Source organism: Echiichthys vipera, assembly GCF_963691815.1.
Source record: "Echiichthys vipera genome assembly, chromosome: 5".
Taxonomy (NCBI): domain Eukaryota; kingdom Metazoa; phylum Chordata; class Actinopteri; order Perciformes; family Trachinidae; genus Echiichthys; species Echiichthys vipera.
Window position 1 is genome coordinate 8,543,678 of NC_139830.1, and position 15,801 is coordinate 8,559,478.

General features: G+C 41.3%; 2 protein-coding genes across 2 annotated transcripts; one reads left to right on the forward strand and one right to left on the reverse strand.

Moving 5' to 3' along the window:
* The first annotated feature begins 497 nt into the window (after positions 1-497).
* Positions 498-7,316, forward strand: tbrg1 (transforming growth factor beta regulator 1). Its single transcript, XM_083914034.1, has 15 exons — positions 498-683; positions 897-1,028; positions 1,835-1,892; positions 1,996-2,078; positions 2,223-2,259; positions 2,633-2,695; positions 3,491-3,727; positions 3,864-3,934; positions 4,124-4,365; positions 4,462-4,598; positions 4,833-4,979; positions 5,710-5,807; positions 5,933-6,043; positions 6,183-6,328; positions 7,185-7,316. Exons 2-15 carry the CDS (start codon positions 910-912, stop codon positions 7,271-7,273), a joined length of 1,638 nt encoding a protein of 545 aa, XP_083770160.1. The 5' UTR covers positions 498-683; positions 897-909; the 3' UTR covers positions 7,274-7,316.
* Positions 7,317-8,336: 1,020 nt separating this feature from the next.
* On the reverse strand, positions 8,337-14,296 carry LOC310947263 (sialate O-acetylesterase-like). Its single transcript, XM_083914038.1, has 10 exons — positions 14,144-14,296; positions 13,752-13,916; positions 12,696-12,850; positions 11,936-12,074; positions 11,528-11,696; positions 11,223-11,383; positions 10,357-10,490; positions 9,514-9,668; positions 8,725-8,935; positions 8,337-8,607 (listed from the first exon to the last, which is right to left on the reverse strand). The coding sequence occupies exons 1-10, from the start codon at positions 14,202-14,204 to the stop codon at positions 8,347-8,349; spliced, it is 1,611 nt and encodes a 536-aa protein (XP_083770164.1). The 5' UTR covers positions 14,205-14,296; the 3' UTR covers positions 8,337-8,346.
* Positions 14,297-15,801: the final 1,505 nt, after the last annotated feature.

A 15,801-nucleotide genomic window follows, 5' to 3' on the forward strand; every position in this document is an offset into this window, starting at 1 on the left:
TTTGGAAGGCACATTGAATCATTAAGCTAATTTATATCTGTGCATGGCTACCTTGCCTATACGCCAGTATGGCTATGTTCAATGTTGTGTAAATTAATCAATTTATTTATTTCAAAAATGCATTATTTCTAATACTTGTGCATTCATGTTAATTTTAGTTTAGTGCTCCTTTTAGCTGTAAAGTTCCTGCATACAGATGTTTTCCTGTCTTAACTGCATCCCAACTGTGCTGCCGGCATGGCTGTATAAAGAAACCCGCTTAAAGCTATTTCATTTTTCTTATTTTCCCTTTCTGCTGCAGACTTCTTCTCTTGGATTTATAGTCGCTCAAAACAAAACTATACCGGATATCCAGTTAGACAAAATTGTCCGAGAAATAATGTCCGCTGTGAGCCACGGACTTTAGTTCCTCTATCTTCGTATTGTTTTTTTTTTCACCTTTTCGCTTTTTGAAACATGTTTTTAAACTATTTCTTCTGTACACGGCTCCACAGTGTCGTTTCATCAACATGGTAACTGCTGCTAAGTGTTTTAACGTTAGCTTTAAGCCACACTAGCAAGTAAACAAAGCCATGGTGTGCAGTGCTATGAAGACGACTGAAGGTTCCGGTTGACACACGGAAACAACAAAAACAAACCGGAGCACGACGTGAGAGAAGTGGGTTTGCGACAGTTTCACTGAGGTAAGTGTTTCTCACTACTACATTAACGGATATATTATGCTATTAGCAGCTGTGAGCATTAAGCAACTCTCAGCTAACGTTACACTGTTACAGAAGTAGCATGTTCGGGTGTGTTCACCTGCTCAGTGTTGCAGTCTAGCTGAACGTGTGAGGTACCTGCAAACAGAAACAGGTAATACATGTGTTGTTATTTCATGTTTTTTCCCTCCTCAGGGCCCCGTCTCCTATGGATTCACTCAACACGTTTGAATCTGAGATGGAGGCCGATGGACAGGGGAACTACTCTTTGTTTCCTGCTCTGGACAGCATTGCAAGTCTATCTGGGACCTCTGAGACTCTGGAGAGGTCGGTGAAAATAATGTGGTTAAAAAAACAAAACATTACATCATTATGGCGTCAATCGTTCAGTGTAGACTCACCTCTTATAGATATACAACATATATTGTGCAAGATGCTGTAATCTGCTTAGATAGAAGAGCATCCCTCCCATCTGTGTATGTCTGTGCTCACAGGGAATCAAATCCTAATACTGGGGCTGTCATTCATTTAATGGGATTAATCCTTAATCCCAATCAGGTAGTGAATTTAACATGAAAAAGACATATTACTGCTGAATCAGCACATGAAGGCAAATAAATGACGGTTACCCCCCAGACATGCAGGACTGGACCCCCATCATATTTGTTAGTCATAGCTGTCGTTTATGTTTTTATGGATTTTGTCTCATTTCTTAGTGTATAATTGTTTTATAGAGCTTGTGGTGCAAGACACATTTCCGTGCAAACGTACAATAAAGTGTTACAAAAAGACAATATACTAACTAAAAAGACTAACATACTAAGAGGGGGCAGTCCTAACAGACCGTCACCTACACAATAAATGCTTTGTGATTCTAGACTCTTATCATTTGAGTTCTTTCTTTTTTTTTTTTTTAACATAATTTGATAACAAGCGATCACACATGTTGAGATCAAAATAAATATATGTACACAGTTACCTACCATCGGATATTTGCAGTTGCTAACACAAGTCCAGTGGTGCAGTTTTATTATTTACTAAAATATGGATGAATACATGATTATGACACTTCATAAGTAGTGATTTTTAAAGTGCCAATGAATCTAATCTGCTCAACCTTTTTCTATTTGCAGCGAACCACCCAGTGAAATTGCAGAGAAGCCAAACCTCACATGGCTTGATGCTGCACAGGTATCTACCATTTATACATAATATTTCAGTTTGCTGTTCTTAATAACATTTACCACAATGAACAGCTGTGATATTTTTTGGTTAAATGTTTTTCGTCATGTAGATTGTCTTGGAAGAAGCTGGACGTCCCATGCACATAAAGGAGATTAAACAGAGAATCGTCGACAGGGGACTTGTTCAATCCAAGTACTGTACAGCAATCCTCTCAATTTACTACACATCTATTTGATCACACATTGGGCTAAATAATGAATAGTTCCTTTCTTGAGTAGACTGCAAACTTGAGTCCACATTTAGACTCTGCTCATCTTGCTGTTCTCTCCTTGGCAGTGCAAAATCAAGCCTGGAGGCTGTCATGTACCGTGAGGTAAGGAGGATGTTTAAGACACAGTCTGACAGCAACCTCTGCTGTTGAGTATAATAACGTGCACCTCCATTTAACATGTATGTTAGTTCAGTTGACGCAGTACATGCATCCTGTGTATTTCTGTTACGTTTTTTTTCTTTCTTCACGTTTTTTCCATCCTGCTTCTTTGGCCTTATTTCACCACTTTAAAAAGAGGCAGACAATCTCTGCGCTGTTATCAGAACAAAGGATGCTCTGTGCTCAGATGCAGAACACCGTGACCCTGCTTTATCTTATAATGGTAGAATTAATCTTTAATGAGCCCCAGCTTTTGGGAATCAAGTTTGGCTTTTCCAGCCCCGTGCATTGGCCTCAGTCTCACATTATGTTTCAGACACAAAAAGGCAGCAGGAGATTCAAGAGGATTGAGAACAGAAATGGAGTCTTTGCACTGCTGGTGAGTTATTTGGGACACTTAATGATTTAAATTCCACACAGAACTCTGAATATGTAATGGGATACTGAACATGCATTTGACCTTTAATTGACTAGGTCAACTTAATTAACTGGTCAAGGATAATTACTGAGGCGTCGCACAGAAGATCTGGTTCCAAAACTGTAGTTCAGTATAGGTCACTGCCTGGTGTGATTCTATCATATAGACTAAGTGTATTTAAATTGCAAATTAAATGGGTACATAGAGATTTTTTTACGGTGAAGATTCGATGCAGTCTGATAATCTGGTGTAATGTATGATATCTGCTATTTTTTTTCTTGCATCCTAATATCTTATATCATAGTTAGTTAGTTACAGTACTCCACAGTGTGAATAATCCCATAATAATCCTTTTAATGCTATAGTACCCATGCTAACACAATAGAAGCTGAGCCCTAAAGGTGTGCAGTGTCCGACTGTGTTAAATGTTGGTCAACAGCGGGATCTTGGAGCTGCATCGGACAACTCATTTTGACTAATGTTGGCCTGGCAACTGTGTTTCAGTGTGAAAAGGGACATAAGAGAGAAATCCTTGTGGAGGATTTAAGGAGTAAAAATAATATCGTTATTTAATTGTCATCAGTTTTAAATCTTCATTGTTTGTCATACAGCAGTTTAAGTGTAAGCTTCATCACTTGTTTTATGGTTTACATTTTAATCCGTATTTTCATCCATCATCCACTAGAATTAGCCTATGGTACTTCTGGTGCACATGAACAGATTTCTGTCTTCCTCTTCCCCTCTGTTTCCTCACAGACTAATGAAGAGAGGCAGCAGGCCCTGCAGGCCTTCACTGTCCAGTCTTTCCTAGGCTCTCCGCAACAGAATACCATGTCCAGTTCTGGCTCAGGTGCCTCAGTGCCCACGTTCCCCTCCCCCACTAGTTCCTCAGAGCACAGGACCAAGATGAAAAGAGGTCCACGGAAAAAACAGAATGAAAAGTACAGACACAAGTATCTTAGACTGCGCAAAGCTGCCCGTGCCATGATATTTGTGAGTAAAATACTGACTTGAAAAACTAGGACATGCTTTCTTTCACATTTTTTAAATATAGTTTAAGTTATACTCGGGGCCAGTTTACATACACAGCTCTTTAATTCTCAGAGTTGTAACACTGTTTTTCCCACAGGAGAATGCAGCTCTTTGCGATGAGGTTGCCCACTTAGAAGAGAAGTTTTTGAGAGCTAAGGAGGAGAGGAGGTGAGTGGACATCATTTAGCTGCACTTATGCTTCCCAAAGTATTCTAAAAATGTGTGTTCAGCAAGGACCTTTTTATTCTCCTACATGATAAATGTGGATGTGCTATTGTGGGAACATTTTTCATGTCATGTCACGTTAAAGGAAAGAAACAATGTTTAATTCACGTTCATATTAATTCTTATTTCTAGGTTTTTACTGAGGTCATTGCTGCAGTACCAGTCTTTTTCAGAGGGGGAGATATTGCCAACACCTTGCTCAAGCTCCCATCCACCTGTGCCACCTGCAGCATTAACCTCAGGTCCTGTGGGGGCTTCGGGCCTGTCTGGGGGACATAACTTGGCATCAGTGGTATCAACAGGGGAAGAGGGACTTCTTAAAAAACCCAAGAAGGAAAGGAAAGAGCGAGGCAGTGTAAATGGAAAGGAGGAATGTGAGTGCTATGCTCAAGTATTGTAAATGCATGTGCTTTGGATGGTTTACATTTGAGACAGTTAGGCCATTACTTTGGTCTCTCATGTTTCATCAGTTCCAAAGAAGATGTCTAAGAAGAGAAAGCTAGCAGACGGGTCCCGGAAACTGGTGCAGCCCATTCCTCTGGACTCATCTGGTCGACCTGTCTTTCCTATCGTACTGGGAGGTTTAACAGTCTACAGCCTGGGGGAGGTCAGTGTTTGGTTTGACTCGCATGTCACAGCTTTGTTATCACCATGGTACAGTCATGGTAAGCCTCTGCACTCCAACCTCACGTTTTATCTTATTTGTAGTTCAGTAGAATGAAAAAGATATGTTTTCAGTACACTTATAGACCTTGTTCCTGTTGCAATGAATGTGAATGACATCAGATGACAGGAAGAAATCTGACATTTTAGGAAATGCAAACTTTTGACTGCTCTCCAGATCATCACAGACAGAATGTTGTTCCACGATGAGTGTGCCATCTACCCGGTGGGCTTCTGCAGCACTCGAGTCTTTGCCAGCATGAAAAATCCAGACCAGCAGTGCCTCTACACCTGCCAAATCAAGGACGTGGGAGCAGGTGCACAGGTACGCCCACACAGCCACACAGCAAAATGTCCATAATCATCAGGGTCCGTACAAAGTCTTGAAAGTTTGGAAATGCTTCATTTTATTTATGATTTAAGGTTTGAATTCAAACATACTCCTTGAAAACTGTTGGACGTAATCTGGTGTCTCATCTCCACACTCATTCATGTAAACCAAAATGATTTAATATTTAAAATTCAACGATTCTGTCATCAGTCTGGTTTGTTGTCTCCTGGCCTTTAACACCACATACCGACCGGAGTGGAGCTAGATTGACGGATGTGAGTGGCATTATGATAAGGGGGTGTTTCCCGTGGCATCATGAAGGCGACCATCTAATCTCAGAATGTGCGCAATTAAATAAATAAATAGTATATATGGAATGGCCACATGGTAAAGTCTGTTTTTGTACAAATTAGTTTCAAGTGATTTTTTTCCCTAGGTGGAAAAACATCTCTACCTTTGCATGCATGCACAGTAATGGACTGAAATTTTTTTTTTTTTAAATTATATCCAATCATATTATTTCACATCAGATTTTGTATCCGCACAGCAGGAAGTTTAGATATGACGAAGGTTTCGAGAGTCAGCATTTTTTGGTTTAAGTACCTTGGAAGTGCAAGTGAACAAAACAAAAGCTTGTAGTACCTCATTAAGTTGTGTTTAGTTAAGTTTGAAATGGTATGGATGAAACTATTTCCTGATGCATGCAATCCACCCCCCCCTCCAGTTTGAGATTGTGCCTGAAGAAGATCCTCAGAATGCCATTGTGGCCTCATCTGCCCTGACATGCCACTCCAATCTACTGAAGGCCATCGCGTCTGTCAGGTACCAATGTTCACCACACATGCTTGTCATGAAAAAGACAAATATTTTCAGGAAGCTAACTTTTATTTTTTTGAAACTTTTTAATATAATGTTATGAACTCTTTAAAACATGTCCTTTTCCTTAGTTCCAAGTCTGTGGTGCCCATCGTGCCATCAGGAGCCGACTTCTTTGGCTTCTCACACCCCACCATCCAGAATCTCATCCAGAGTTGTCCTGGAGCACGCAAATGTAGCAAGTAAATGAAATCAATGTTAATTCAGTTCAATTTAAATCATGTCAATATCTTCTACATATGTAGGTTCAGAAAGTTTACATTCACTGTGAGTTAAGATGTAGTAATGAATAGATGTCTTTGTAATTTTTTTTTAATTTAGCTACCGTTGGATACGTTTCGACGTGTGTCGCCCTGGTGATGGCCAGGTTCCTCACAGCCTATCAGAGGACGATGCCTCAGTCAACTTTGAGGCCTACCAGAGACACCAGGGCTTTGCTGACAACATCAAGACGGAGCACATAACAGGTGGCTTAAATATTAGTTTTCTAAATTGGTGATTTGTTTTAAGCTTGGCACAAACGTCCACTTGGACCCAAGGATGAACTGATACGTTTTTGGAGGTCAAAGGTCACTGTGACCTCACAAAACGCATTTTTGCCATAACCTCAAGAATTATGCTAATATTGAAAATTTCTAGATAAAATGAAGAATTAAAGAAGAAATGCTATATCCAAGGTCAAAGGTCAACTTCACTTTGACATGTTTCTGTCCAATATTCAACGCCATAACTCAGGAACAGCAGGGGAGACGCTTGTTCAGTTGATAACTTTTATTAACTTTATTCAATGTCTACATATATTATGACAGATATAGATGTCAACCGCATATTGTTTCATGGGTGGTTTCATGGGTGGAGGCAAACAACTGCAAGGCTGTAATTCTAGTTAGGCCGGTTATATTTACAGGACTTTCATTGTTCTGTACACAGTACAGGCTACCCTGTTTCCTACGTTGTTCCTATGTGTCCATCAAATATATGAGCCAGGGTAGCCTTTAGGTTTAACTGCTGGGCTTGTGGCTAGGAGGTCACGGGTAAGAATCCCTTGGCGGGGAAACTAATAAAAATGGTGTACTGTTGCTCGAAAACTGCTGTCAAAATGCTTGAGTGTGTGAATAAGCTTCCTTACCTCACCAACTGCTCCTCCAGGCCTCTACTGTAAATAGCAAATCAAATCTGTAAGTGGCTAGGTTAGCTGTAAAATACAAATGTATTCCCCTACAGGAGACTCAGTATGCAAGTATAAGGATTTCAAAGTAAAAGTATGCACTCAGCACTGACAGTGACTCTTCTTCTATCTCCTATCCATCTGTGTTTCCTCAGGACAGGCACCACAGTCCCCTAGTTCCTCTCATCAGCACCACCTGACGTCCCCCAACATGAAGCCGTCTACCTCATATTTCAGCTCCTAATTCGGAAAATGCAAGGTCAAACATGCAATCCCTGTGACCTTTCATTTTAGTTTACAAAGCTTACAATGTGTTTTTTTTTCTTCAGTTATTCAGGAAATGGAATCCATACAGTCACTCACACCTGTGGTATTTATTGTATGTCATCTCTGTGAAAGCATTACTGGGGATGTGTTTTTGCAGAGCTGATGCTAATGGCCAGGATGTGACTGTGGAGTTAGCTTTGTGCTTAACATGTCAATAGCATTTTGTATATAAACATAGGGGGCCTTTTTAGAAATAGAACCTAGTTGACATTAACCTTTTTTTCCCTCATGAGAAATTCCACAGAATAACATAAACGTTTATTATGCTTTCCCATAGATAAGTTTTGGTACATGACTGTTGCATTGGTATGTAACTGTTAGTACCCTACTTACGTTGCAGTTAGCATTTTGTTTTCCAACTGAAATAGATCATGTTTGATGAACGAAAATGTTCACTGCCTTTGAACACACCCACACAAACTGTTGTTGATTTGTCATTTATTTGTGTAAATTATAAATCATTGTCAGAGGTCAATGTGTTGTAAACTTAAATCCCTCATTTTGTTCAAATATATACAGAATACAAAAATGTGCCTTTTTTTTTTATACAGTCGAGCCATTATTGGTAGTGGTTGTAACAGCAGCTGGATTGTACACATGATAAAAAATAACCAAAATGATATATATGCACACACCCATCTGCTACAATGATTTCTAAGTTTCAGTAAGCTCTCTAATAATCACTCTAAAAAACAAAACTAATTCAAAATAAAAGAATCTATAAAACCACGATGAGCATACTTTGCTTACCAATTCATGAGATATGACATTGCCTCACTCTACTAAAATGATGTGTTAAACCAATCCAAACAAGGAAGAAACTAAAAACTGACAAAAAAAAAAAAAAAAAAAGATCTTAACAGGAAAATACAATCACTGTCATTTCATCAATTATCTTGTTAAACCTCATTGAATGATCGGGTAAATCTGGCTACATATTGGCTCAAGCACATTTTGACCTAAAGAAACAAAAAAAGGCACTTTGTCTTCTCACAGTTCCTCATTTCCTTGTGCTGAAGGGCGGTTGACAATAAAAGGAGGTGCAGGTAAAATCCCACTGGCGCTGTAGATGGGACAGGCTTTAAAGTCACAGGGCCAGTCTCTCCACGCATATCTGAGGGCAGCTACGTCTTCAGTGGGCCGACACAAACTGGCAGATAACTGGACACTGGTCGAATCCCACTGCATGATGGGAGCTGGAACCCAGTGAGACTTGGGCCCACATGGGGCCTGAGTCGCTGAGCAACAGACCTTGAGAAAAGAAATCAGTGTTTAGAGCTTATTTATTAAACAAGAATGTATCAGGCCTAACATCAACTTAATAGGGATGTTGTGCATATGGAACATAACTGACACCTACAGCCTTACCTCAAAGAACGTTTGATTGTTTGAAAGACTGAATAGTTTAGATGGTGTGACGGAGACTTTCTGGTCGTAGGTTAAGTTGACATAATTAGGAGTGGACAGGATTTTGCTGGGAAACGGTCCAAGAAAGGACACGTTCTTCTCATTATAAGCCACTGCCCTTGCTCCCAATGTCAGTCTGTAGGCTACATCCTGCTTGTCTCTGGGATGGATTCTGAGACAAAGAAAAACAATAATCCTTTTAACAAACCATGGGTGCACTGGCAGGTAAGACCAGATGAGTAGGTTCAAAGTCAATACAGTACTCATCACTTTGGAATGAAAAAAATCATATCACACTATCATCTGCATACTTTAAATAAAGACAAAGAATAGCAGATAGCTGTCTCCCTGTTGCTCTTTCAGTCTCCGGTACAGAATTATGCCAGGGACTTGTTGCGTGTTGGCAGCATATCAGTCCATGAAAAGTTTTATAGAGGTTTAGAAAGATCTTATCAGGAAGCCAGAGCAGAAACATTTGAACAGATGTGATTTGAGCCCTTGTCTCCAATTAAAAACTCTTAGCAGCATTTGTTTTAGAAACACAGTATACTCAAAAAATCTAACCTGCTGTGGTAGCTAACATGTAGCACTGGCTTTCAGCAACATATCTCCCAAATTTGGAGTTAGTTCCTCATGTGCAACTGTTTGTTATTCAAACATCGGTATTCACAACCTGTATAAGCAAAGTGTAATGCTCCTCGGGGTAGTACAGATTTCATATGCTGTGATACTAATAATCATAATCCTTACGTGCCAAGGGGTGATTTTTCGTCTGGTAAATCAAACGCCACAGCCATGAAGGTTCTCGGCATCCGGGAATTCGGGACATAGCCGTAGTCTGCTGTCTGGTGCCAGCGGATGTTCGGAAAAGCATCACTCTTGGAGCCTTTTATGTCCGTGGACAGCTGCAAGTAAAAGAAAATCCTAGATATGATCTACAATACAAATAATGTTGGCAAAAAAGATGCTGTGATTTATTTTACCCCCAAAGTGGCAAAATAGCAGCACATATGGCCGTCTGTCACTGTCTCTCATGTTATAAAACCACAAGGGGCGCCAAAGTCAGACATTTTCCAATTCTCATTCATTTTCAACCGCTTATCCCAGGGTCAGGGTCGCGGGGGTGCTGGAGCCAATCCCAGCTGACATCGGGCGTGAGGCGGGGTACACCCTGGACAGGACGCCAGTCTATCACAGGGCACATAGAGACGAACAGAGACAGACAACCATTCACACCTACGGGCAATTTAGAGTCATCAATTAACCTAACAAGTGCATGTCTTTTGGATTGTGGGAGGTAACCGGAGTACCCGGAGAAAACCGACGCAGACACGGGGAGAACATGCAAACTCCACACAGAAAGGCCCAGGCTGGGATGCGAACCTGGAACCTTCTTGCTGTGAGGCGACAGTGCTAACCACCACACCACCATGTAGCCCCATTTTCCAATTCTACAGAATTTAAAAAATCTTTAAAAAAAAAAAAGGTTCACTCAACCTGCACTTTTTTGATTGTTAAATTTCCAAAGGTCTCATTATCTGTACTTGTTTCAATTAAGAAAAAACCCCAAAACAAACTAAAACGCTAACATACCTGGACGAATCCAAAGGGAAAGTCGAGAGCCGTCTGCCCCCCTGAGCCCTCGTGAAACGCCATCCTCCAGTCATCAATCATAGCAGGGAAGGAACAGCTGTACTTGGCTTGATGATACATTGTATTTGCCTCGCCTGAAAGCAACACAAGGCTTATAGGTGTGAGATATTCAGATATTACTTTTGAATTGTGGTTCAACAGAATAATAAAAAAAAAAACGATGAGACTGGTCTGGACAAAAATAAGGGGACCCTTAACCTAATATTTTGTTGCACAACCTTTTGAGGGTACCTTATCACTGCAAGTCAAATGATCGCAGTGATTTGTGGCTTTTCAATATGCATTTTGGCAAATTCCAGTCTTGCCATTTATGAAATTTTGGCTCAAACAGCAACAGATGGTGCGATCCGACACTGATGTACCTTGCTCTTGGAGTTCACCATGAATTTCTCTCGAAGTTGTTCTGGACGCTTTGATTACCATTCGTGTGATCTGTCTCTTCGATGTGTCATCATTTTCCACATCCAGTGAGTTTGGCTACAGTACCTTGGACGCTAAACATATTTAATACTATTCACAGGAACATCAAGCTTCTTGGAAGTAGTCTTCCAACCTTCACCTTTAACATGCTTGACTATGATCAAAACTATTTTCCAGGCCAGTTTCATTAGTTTGATTTTTTTTAAGTGATTCTGTTGTACCCCAATTCAAAAGCAATATATGATTTTAAATTGGCAATGTTCAGGAAATTATTATTACATATAACTTTTGTCAGTTTCAAGTTATTTCAGTGATCATCATCACATTTGTTCACCTGTGTAGACTTAGTTATACCGAACATCTGATACCTGTGCAGAAAGTCTTACCCTGGTACCAGATGGCTCCTTTGATGGTCATGTTGAGCAGCGGGTGGATCATTGCATTCCACAGTACCGAATTGTTTTTAGGACCGCTTTTTAATGTACAAAAAGCAGCGACAGTGCAGTTAACGTTCGCTAACTTTTCCTCGGTCTTCTGGGTCACAGAACTATTGAGAGCACAAGAAAATGTTGATACATATTATAAATAAGAAACAGGTTGCCACAAGGTTCAAATTAATACAATTCTAGATCAGTTGCCCTATATATCAGGTGACAGGCTGGCTGAATTGTGTCTTTTTTTATGTATTTACCTGCTGTTAGTTTGCTCTAGTAGTCCACACTGCTGCAGTGCTCTTGGAGATGACCAGACTTCGACAGGTGTGCCTCCCCAACAGGACTCCACCAGTCCTATGGGGTACTGCAGCGTCTTATACAAGTAACGTCCAAACAGCCAGCACACCGCAGAGAAGTCTTTCAGGTCTGGAAATACACCTGACTGTTAGTTGGCAAGTCCATCAACAGAATGCAAGAAGTTGATAGTATGTGCATAAACAGACAGCAACATGGTTGGTATTTCTAGGTTGTTTTATCAAACGTGATTATATTATGCAGTACTATACTGTCAATTCTATGAATAAATATGGTACCATGCTTTCTCATTCACATGAATAGGAAAGCATGTCCAAACATTTGACTGATATTTTACATCCTCGACTTACTGTCTGGCGCCACAGACCAGGGAATGTCGACTTGAATCAAATCCTTCTCCTCGGTTTTACTCTGTTTCAAGGATGCCATGAAATACCTCACATGAGGATACTTCTGTGCGAGGGCCAGCTCATCTGACGCATTGAAAATCTAATGGAGATCCAATAAATGAAAGAGAGTTCATTAAACAATAAAAATCAGAATAAATACATTAAGAAAATGAACGTCTAGAATTATTCATTTATCCAAGAAACATTTTTTGACCATTAAAGCAACTCTGCTGCACCAAGCAAGAACTAAAGCCACCCTTCGAAGTCGGTTCACTGACTAGTTGTCAACTGTTTTGATAACCGATTAATTGTTTTAAGTCATTTAAAAAAAAAAACGTAGTTATTTAAGCTTCTCAAATGTGACTTTTGTTTGGTTTTACTCCTCTGACAGCAAACTGAAACTGATCAACACTTCTCACCGTTTTCTGACAGTTTTTGTACCAAAAAAAACGAACTGAGAAAATGATCGACAGATTCATCAATAATAAAAATAATAATCATTAGTAGCAGCCCTAACTGCCAAATCTTTCTACACAGCGCTGAAGAGTTAACATTATGGAATTACTGGAGGAAAAAACCAATCACAGATGTAGTAATACATGAGAAAAGGGTTTTGTTTCCAGCTCCAGTCCTACAAACAGGCTTCTACTGAACATTTATGTTAACGTAAATGGGCTCATGAGAAAGACAAGCAGGTGTTGTGTCACTTTACTCAGCCTACCTCAGATGTTTGAAACCACATGTTGCTCTGTCCTCCGCACAACCATATATCCCCAAACAGCACATCTGTCAGAATGGCTGTGCGGTTCTGAATGGCTGCTATCACGATGTAGGGACCACCAGCTTCAACAGGGTCAAGGGTGACTCGCCAGATACCTGTCATTGACACATGGAGTTGTTATAGCTGGGTGTAAACAAAATAAAAAGGGACAGTGACGCCCCTACCATTTTCTTGGCTGGTCTAGCCATCGGCAGTCAACGGAGGACAGTTTGACTTGTCCAAATAGGAAAAGCACAGCTGAAAATAATTAAATGACTGATGGCGTTCAGGATGCTGGTTTTGTGAATGTTGATTTACGGTCACTCTCACTGGAACACAAAAAAAGGGAGCCATCCTTAGGATTATTACCTGTACTTTTCTATTACAAGCCAAAATGCCTGCTGTGAAAAAGGCCTACTGTTTGACATTGACATGGGGGGGGGGGGGGGGGGGTCGTCAGCTAATTAGGCATTCTGACGCTCCCTTTCTATAACTGATGCTCCTTCAATGTCACATGCTTTTGCACCTTCAAGATCTATACAGAACACATGACACACATCTGTGCATTGCTTACATTGCTGATCCACCCACACAGTGGTTTGTTTGCGTAAACTTTAGTTTAACCGTTTAGTACAACCCTTGGTTCCCTCCTTGTCACATTTCCTCAGCCGGAATATGACAGTGACCAAGTGAATAAGTGAACGCTGTTACCCTTTGACCCTGAAGGACAGAGGGGTGTACAGATCGTAATGGATCTTGACAGATAATATTGACCTGACTTCCAGCTCATTTACTTTAAGACGGATTGATCCACTCCTTTGGATGCCCTTGGAAAAGTTGGATGACAGTCAAAAGATTACAGAATTAAAACTAAAATGTTCACTGAAAAAAGGGAACAAGTCTGCAAACCTTAACTTCCACATTTTTTGAACTGACCCAACAGTGGTGACACAGCAAAACTTCTGATTCAAAAATCAGTCTCTGCAACAACAACAGCTGTGTGTGCAGTGCACTCACCATTTGTCACAGTCACCAGTGAGGTTTTCTGTGTTATTGGTCCACCTGACAATGAGAGGGTCACCCGCGCACCCTCAGGGCCGTACCCCCACAGCACAGCTCTCTCTGGAGACTTCTGCAGCACCATGTTGTCTCCATAGTAGGAGGCAAAGCGCAGGTCTTCACCTTCACACAGATAATTGTATTATTCCCTCAGTGACAACAAAACAATTACAAACGTTGGTGCAGACATGCTACTTGGTAGGTACATGAGAGGGCAGAGGTGCAGCTGTTCTATAATAATAATGCTAAAGTCCAAAGCTATATTAAATATTGCTGCTTCGACAGAAATCAGTTCCCTGCAGTTTAATGCTGTTTAATACGAACTGTTGGGCGGACGGCTCGTTACTCACCACAGTCGCAGTCGTGGACAGAAGCTACGAGAATAAAAACAACACAAAGAATTATCGCCATGACAGAAAGGAAGACGACACTCGTCAACAAAAAGCTGAAATAATCTGTCGGACAAAGTCACACCAGTTAGCGCGTGACAAACCAGACGGGGAACTTCATTACTAACCGGCACTTCCGTGTTTTTATTGTTGCCGTGACGTCACCATCTGACTGCGGACCCCCAAAATAAAAGCCCGACTAAACTGTTTTAGGAATAAAAAAGACATACTTTACAAGAACAGATCCATATTCTTTGGGGAGCGGTTTAGCAATAATGTTTTTTTTGTGTGTGTGTAAGACAGCTATTAAACAGCAATGGTGTTTTATTCTCTTATGAGGAGTTTATTCAATATTATGGAATACCTATAACTCCTAAACTGTATGCCTTAGTTTTTGATGCTATTTCATCTGGTGTACTCTATGTTATTCAAAAGTAATAAGTCTGTTTCTATGCTTGATGCTCCCTTTACTGATGTAACTGACTCACCAGTATGCTTCAGCCCATCTGGTAGGAAGAACAATCGTAGAATCCCTGCTCTTTTCCAGGGTACTATTATTTCTGTTTCTCCTGTAATATTTTGCTGGAATAGTCGTGTAAATAACTTATGTTCGGAAAAAAATCTGGTTTCTTCCTCAATTTTCTTTTGTGGTTAATAAGGTGAAAGAAGTGTCTTTTAAAATTATCCATCGATGTTACCCGGTTAAATCCTTCTTTATCAAACTCAATTATGTTGATCTAGATCTGAAGTGCGCCTTTTGTGAATTCCCCGAGGCCTCCTCCCAGCTGGACGTGCCAGGGGGGCATCCTTACTAGATGCCCAAACCACCTCAACTGGCTCCTTTCAACGCAAAGGAGCAGCGGCTCTACTCCGAGTTCCTCACGGATGGCTGAACTTCTCACCCTATCTCTAAGGGAGACTCCAGCCAACCTCCTGAGAAAACCCATTTCGGCCGCTTGTACCCGCGACATCGTTGATGGTCACCTCTCCGGGAACCATCACCTTATCGTGGTGGAGAGGTTTGTGTGTCCCCGTGAACCTGAGGTCTGTGTTGTCTGGAGTCTAGTGTTCCTGGTAGGGTCTCCCATGGTAGAGTGGTCTCAGGCGAGGGACCGGACTAAGACTGGTTCACAAAGACTCTATGGACGGAAGAGGAAGAGAGACCCTGCCTGGAGGAAGCCCGGGGCCCCCGTCTGGAGCCAGGCCAAGATGGAGGGCTCGCTGGCGAGTGCCTGGTGGCTGGGTTTGCCACGGAGCCCGGCCTCTGTGTTGGAGTTCACCCCGGTGGACGAGAGGGTCGCCTCCTTACGCCTGCGGGTGGTAGGGGGGAAAACTCAGACTCTTGTTTGTGCATATGCACCAAACAGCAGAGTATTTGGCCTTCTTGGAGACCCTGAATGGAGTCCTGCATGGGGCTCCAGTAGGGGACTCCATAGTTCTGCTGGGAGACTTCAACGCCCACGTGGGCAATGATGGAGACACCTGGGGCCTCATGTATCAATGTTGCGTACGCGCATAAACGTGGCGTACGCCATTTTCCACGCCAACGTTCAGATGTATCAAAAGTCAAGCAAGCTTCATGGCTCCACGTTTCTACAGCTATTGTTTCTTTGGCGACA

What these genes read in the sequence shown, in the direction of transcription:
- tbrg1 (XM_083914034.1), top strand. Translation starts at nt 910, where the DNA reads ATGGATTCACTCAACACGTTTGAATCTGAGATGGAGGCCGATGGACAG. An exon ending in CAGTCTACAGCCTGGGGGAG is followed by an intron (nt 4,599 to 4,832) that starts GTCAGTGTTTGG and finishes ACTGCTCTCCAG; the next exon opens with ATCATCACAGACAGAATGTT. An exon ending in AAGGCCATCGCGTCTGTCAG is followed by an intron (nt 5,808 to 5,932) that starts GTACCAATGTTC and finishes CCTTTTCCTTAG; the next exon opens with TTCCAAGTCTGTGGTGCCCA.
- LOC310947263 (XM_083914038.1), bottom strand. Translation starts at nt 14,204, where the DNA reads ATGGCGATAATTCTTTGTGTTGTTTTTATTCTCGTAGCTTCTGTCCAC. An exon ending in TGTGGTTTCAAACATCTGAG is followed by an intron (nt 12,075 to 12,695) that starts GTAGGCTGAGTA and finishes GATCTCCATTAG; the next exon opens with ATTTTCAATGCGTCAGATGA. An exon ending in CTAGAGCAAACTAACAGCAG is followed by an intron (nt 11,384 to 11,527) that starts GTAAATACATAA and finishes TGCTCTCAATAG; the next exon opens with TTCTGTGACCCAGAAGACCG.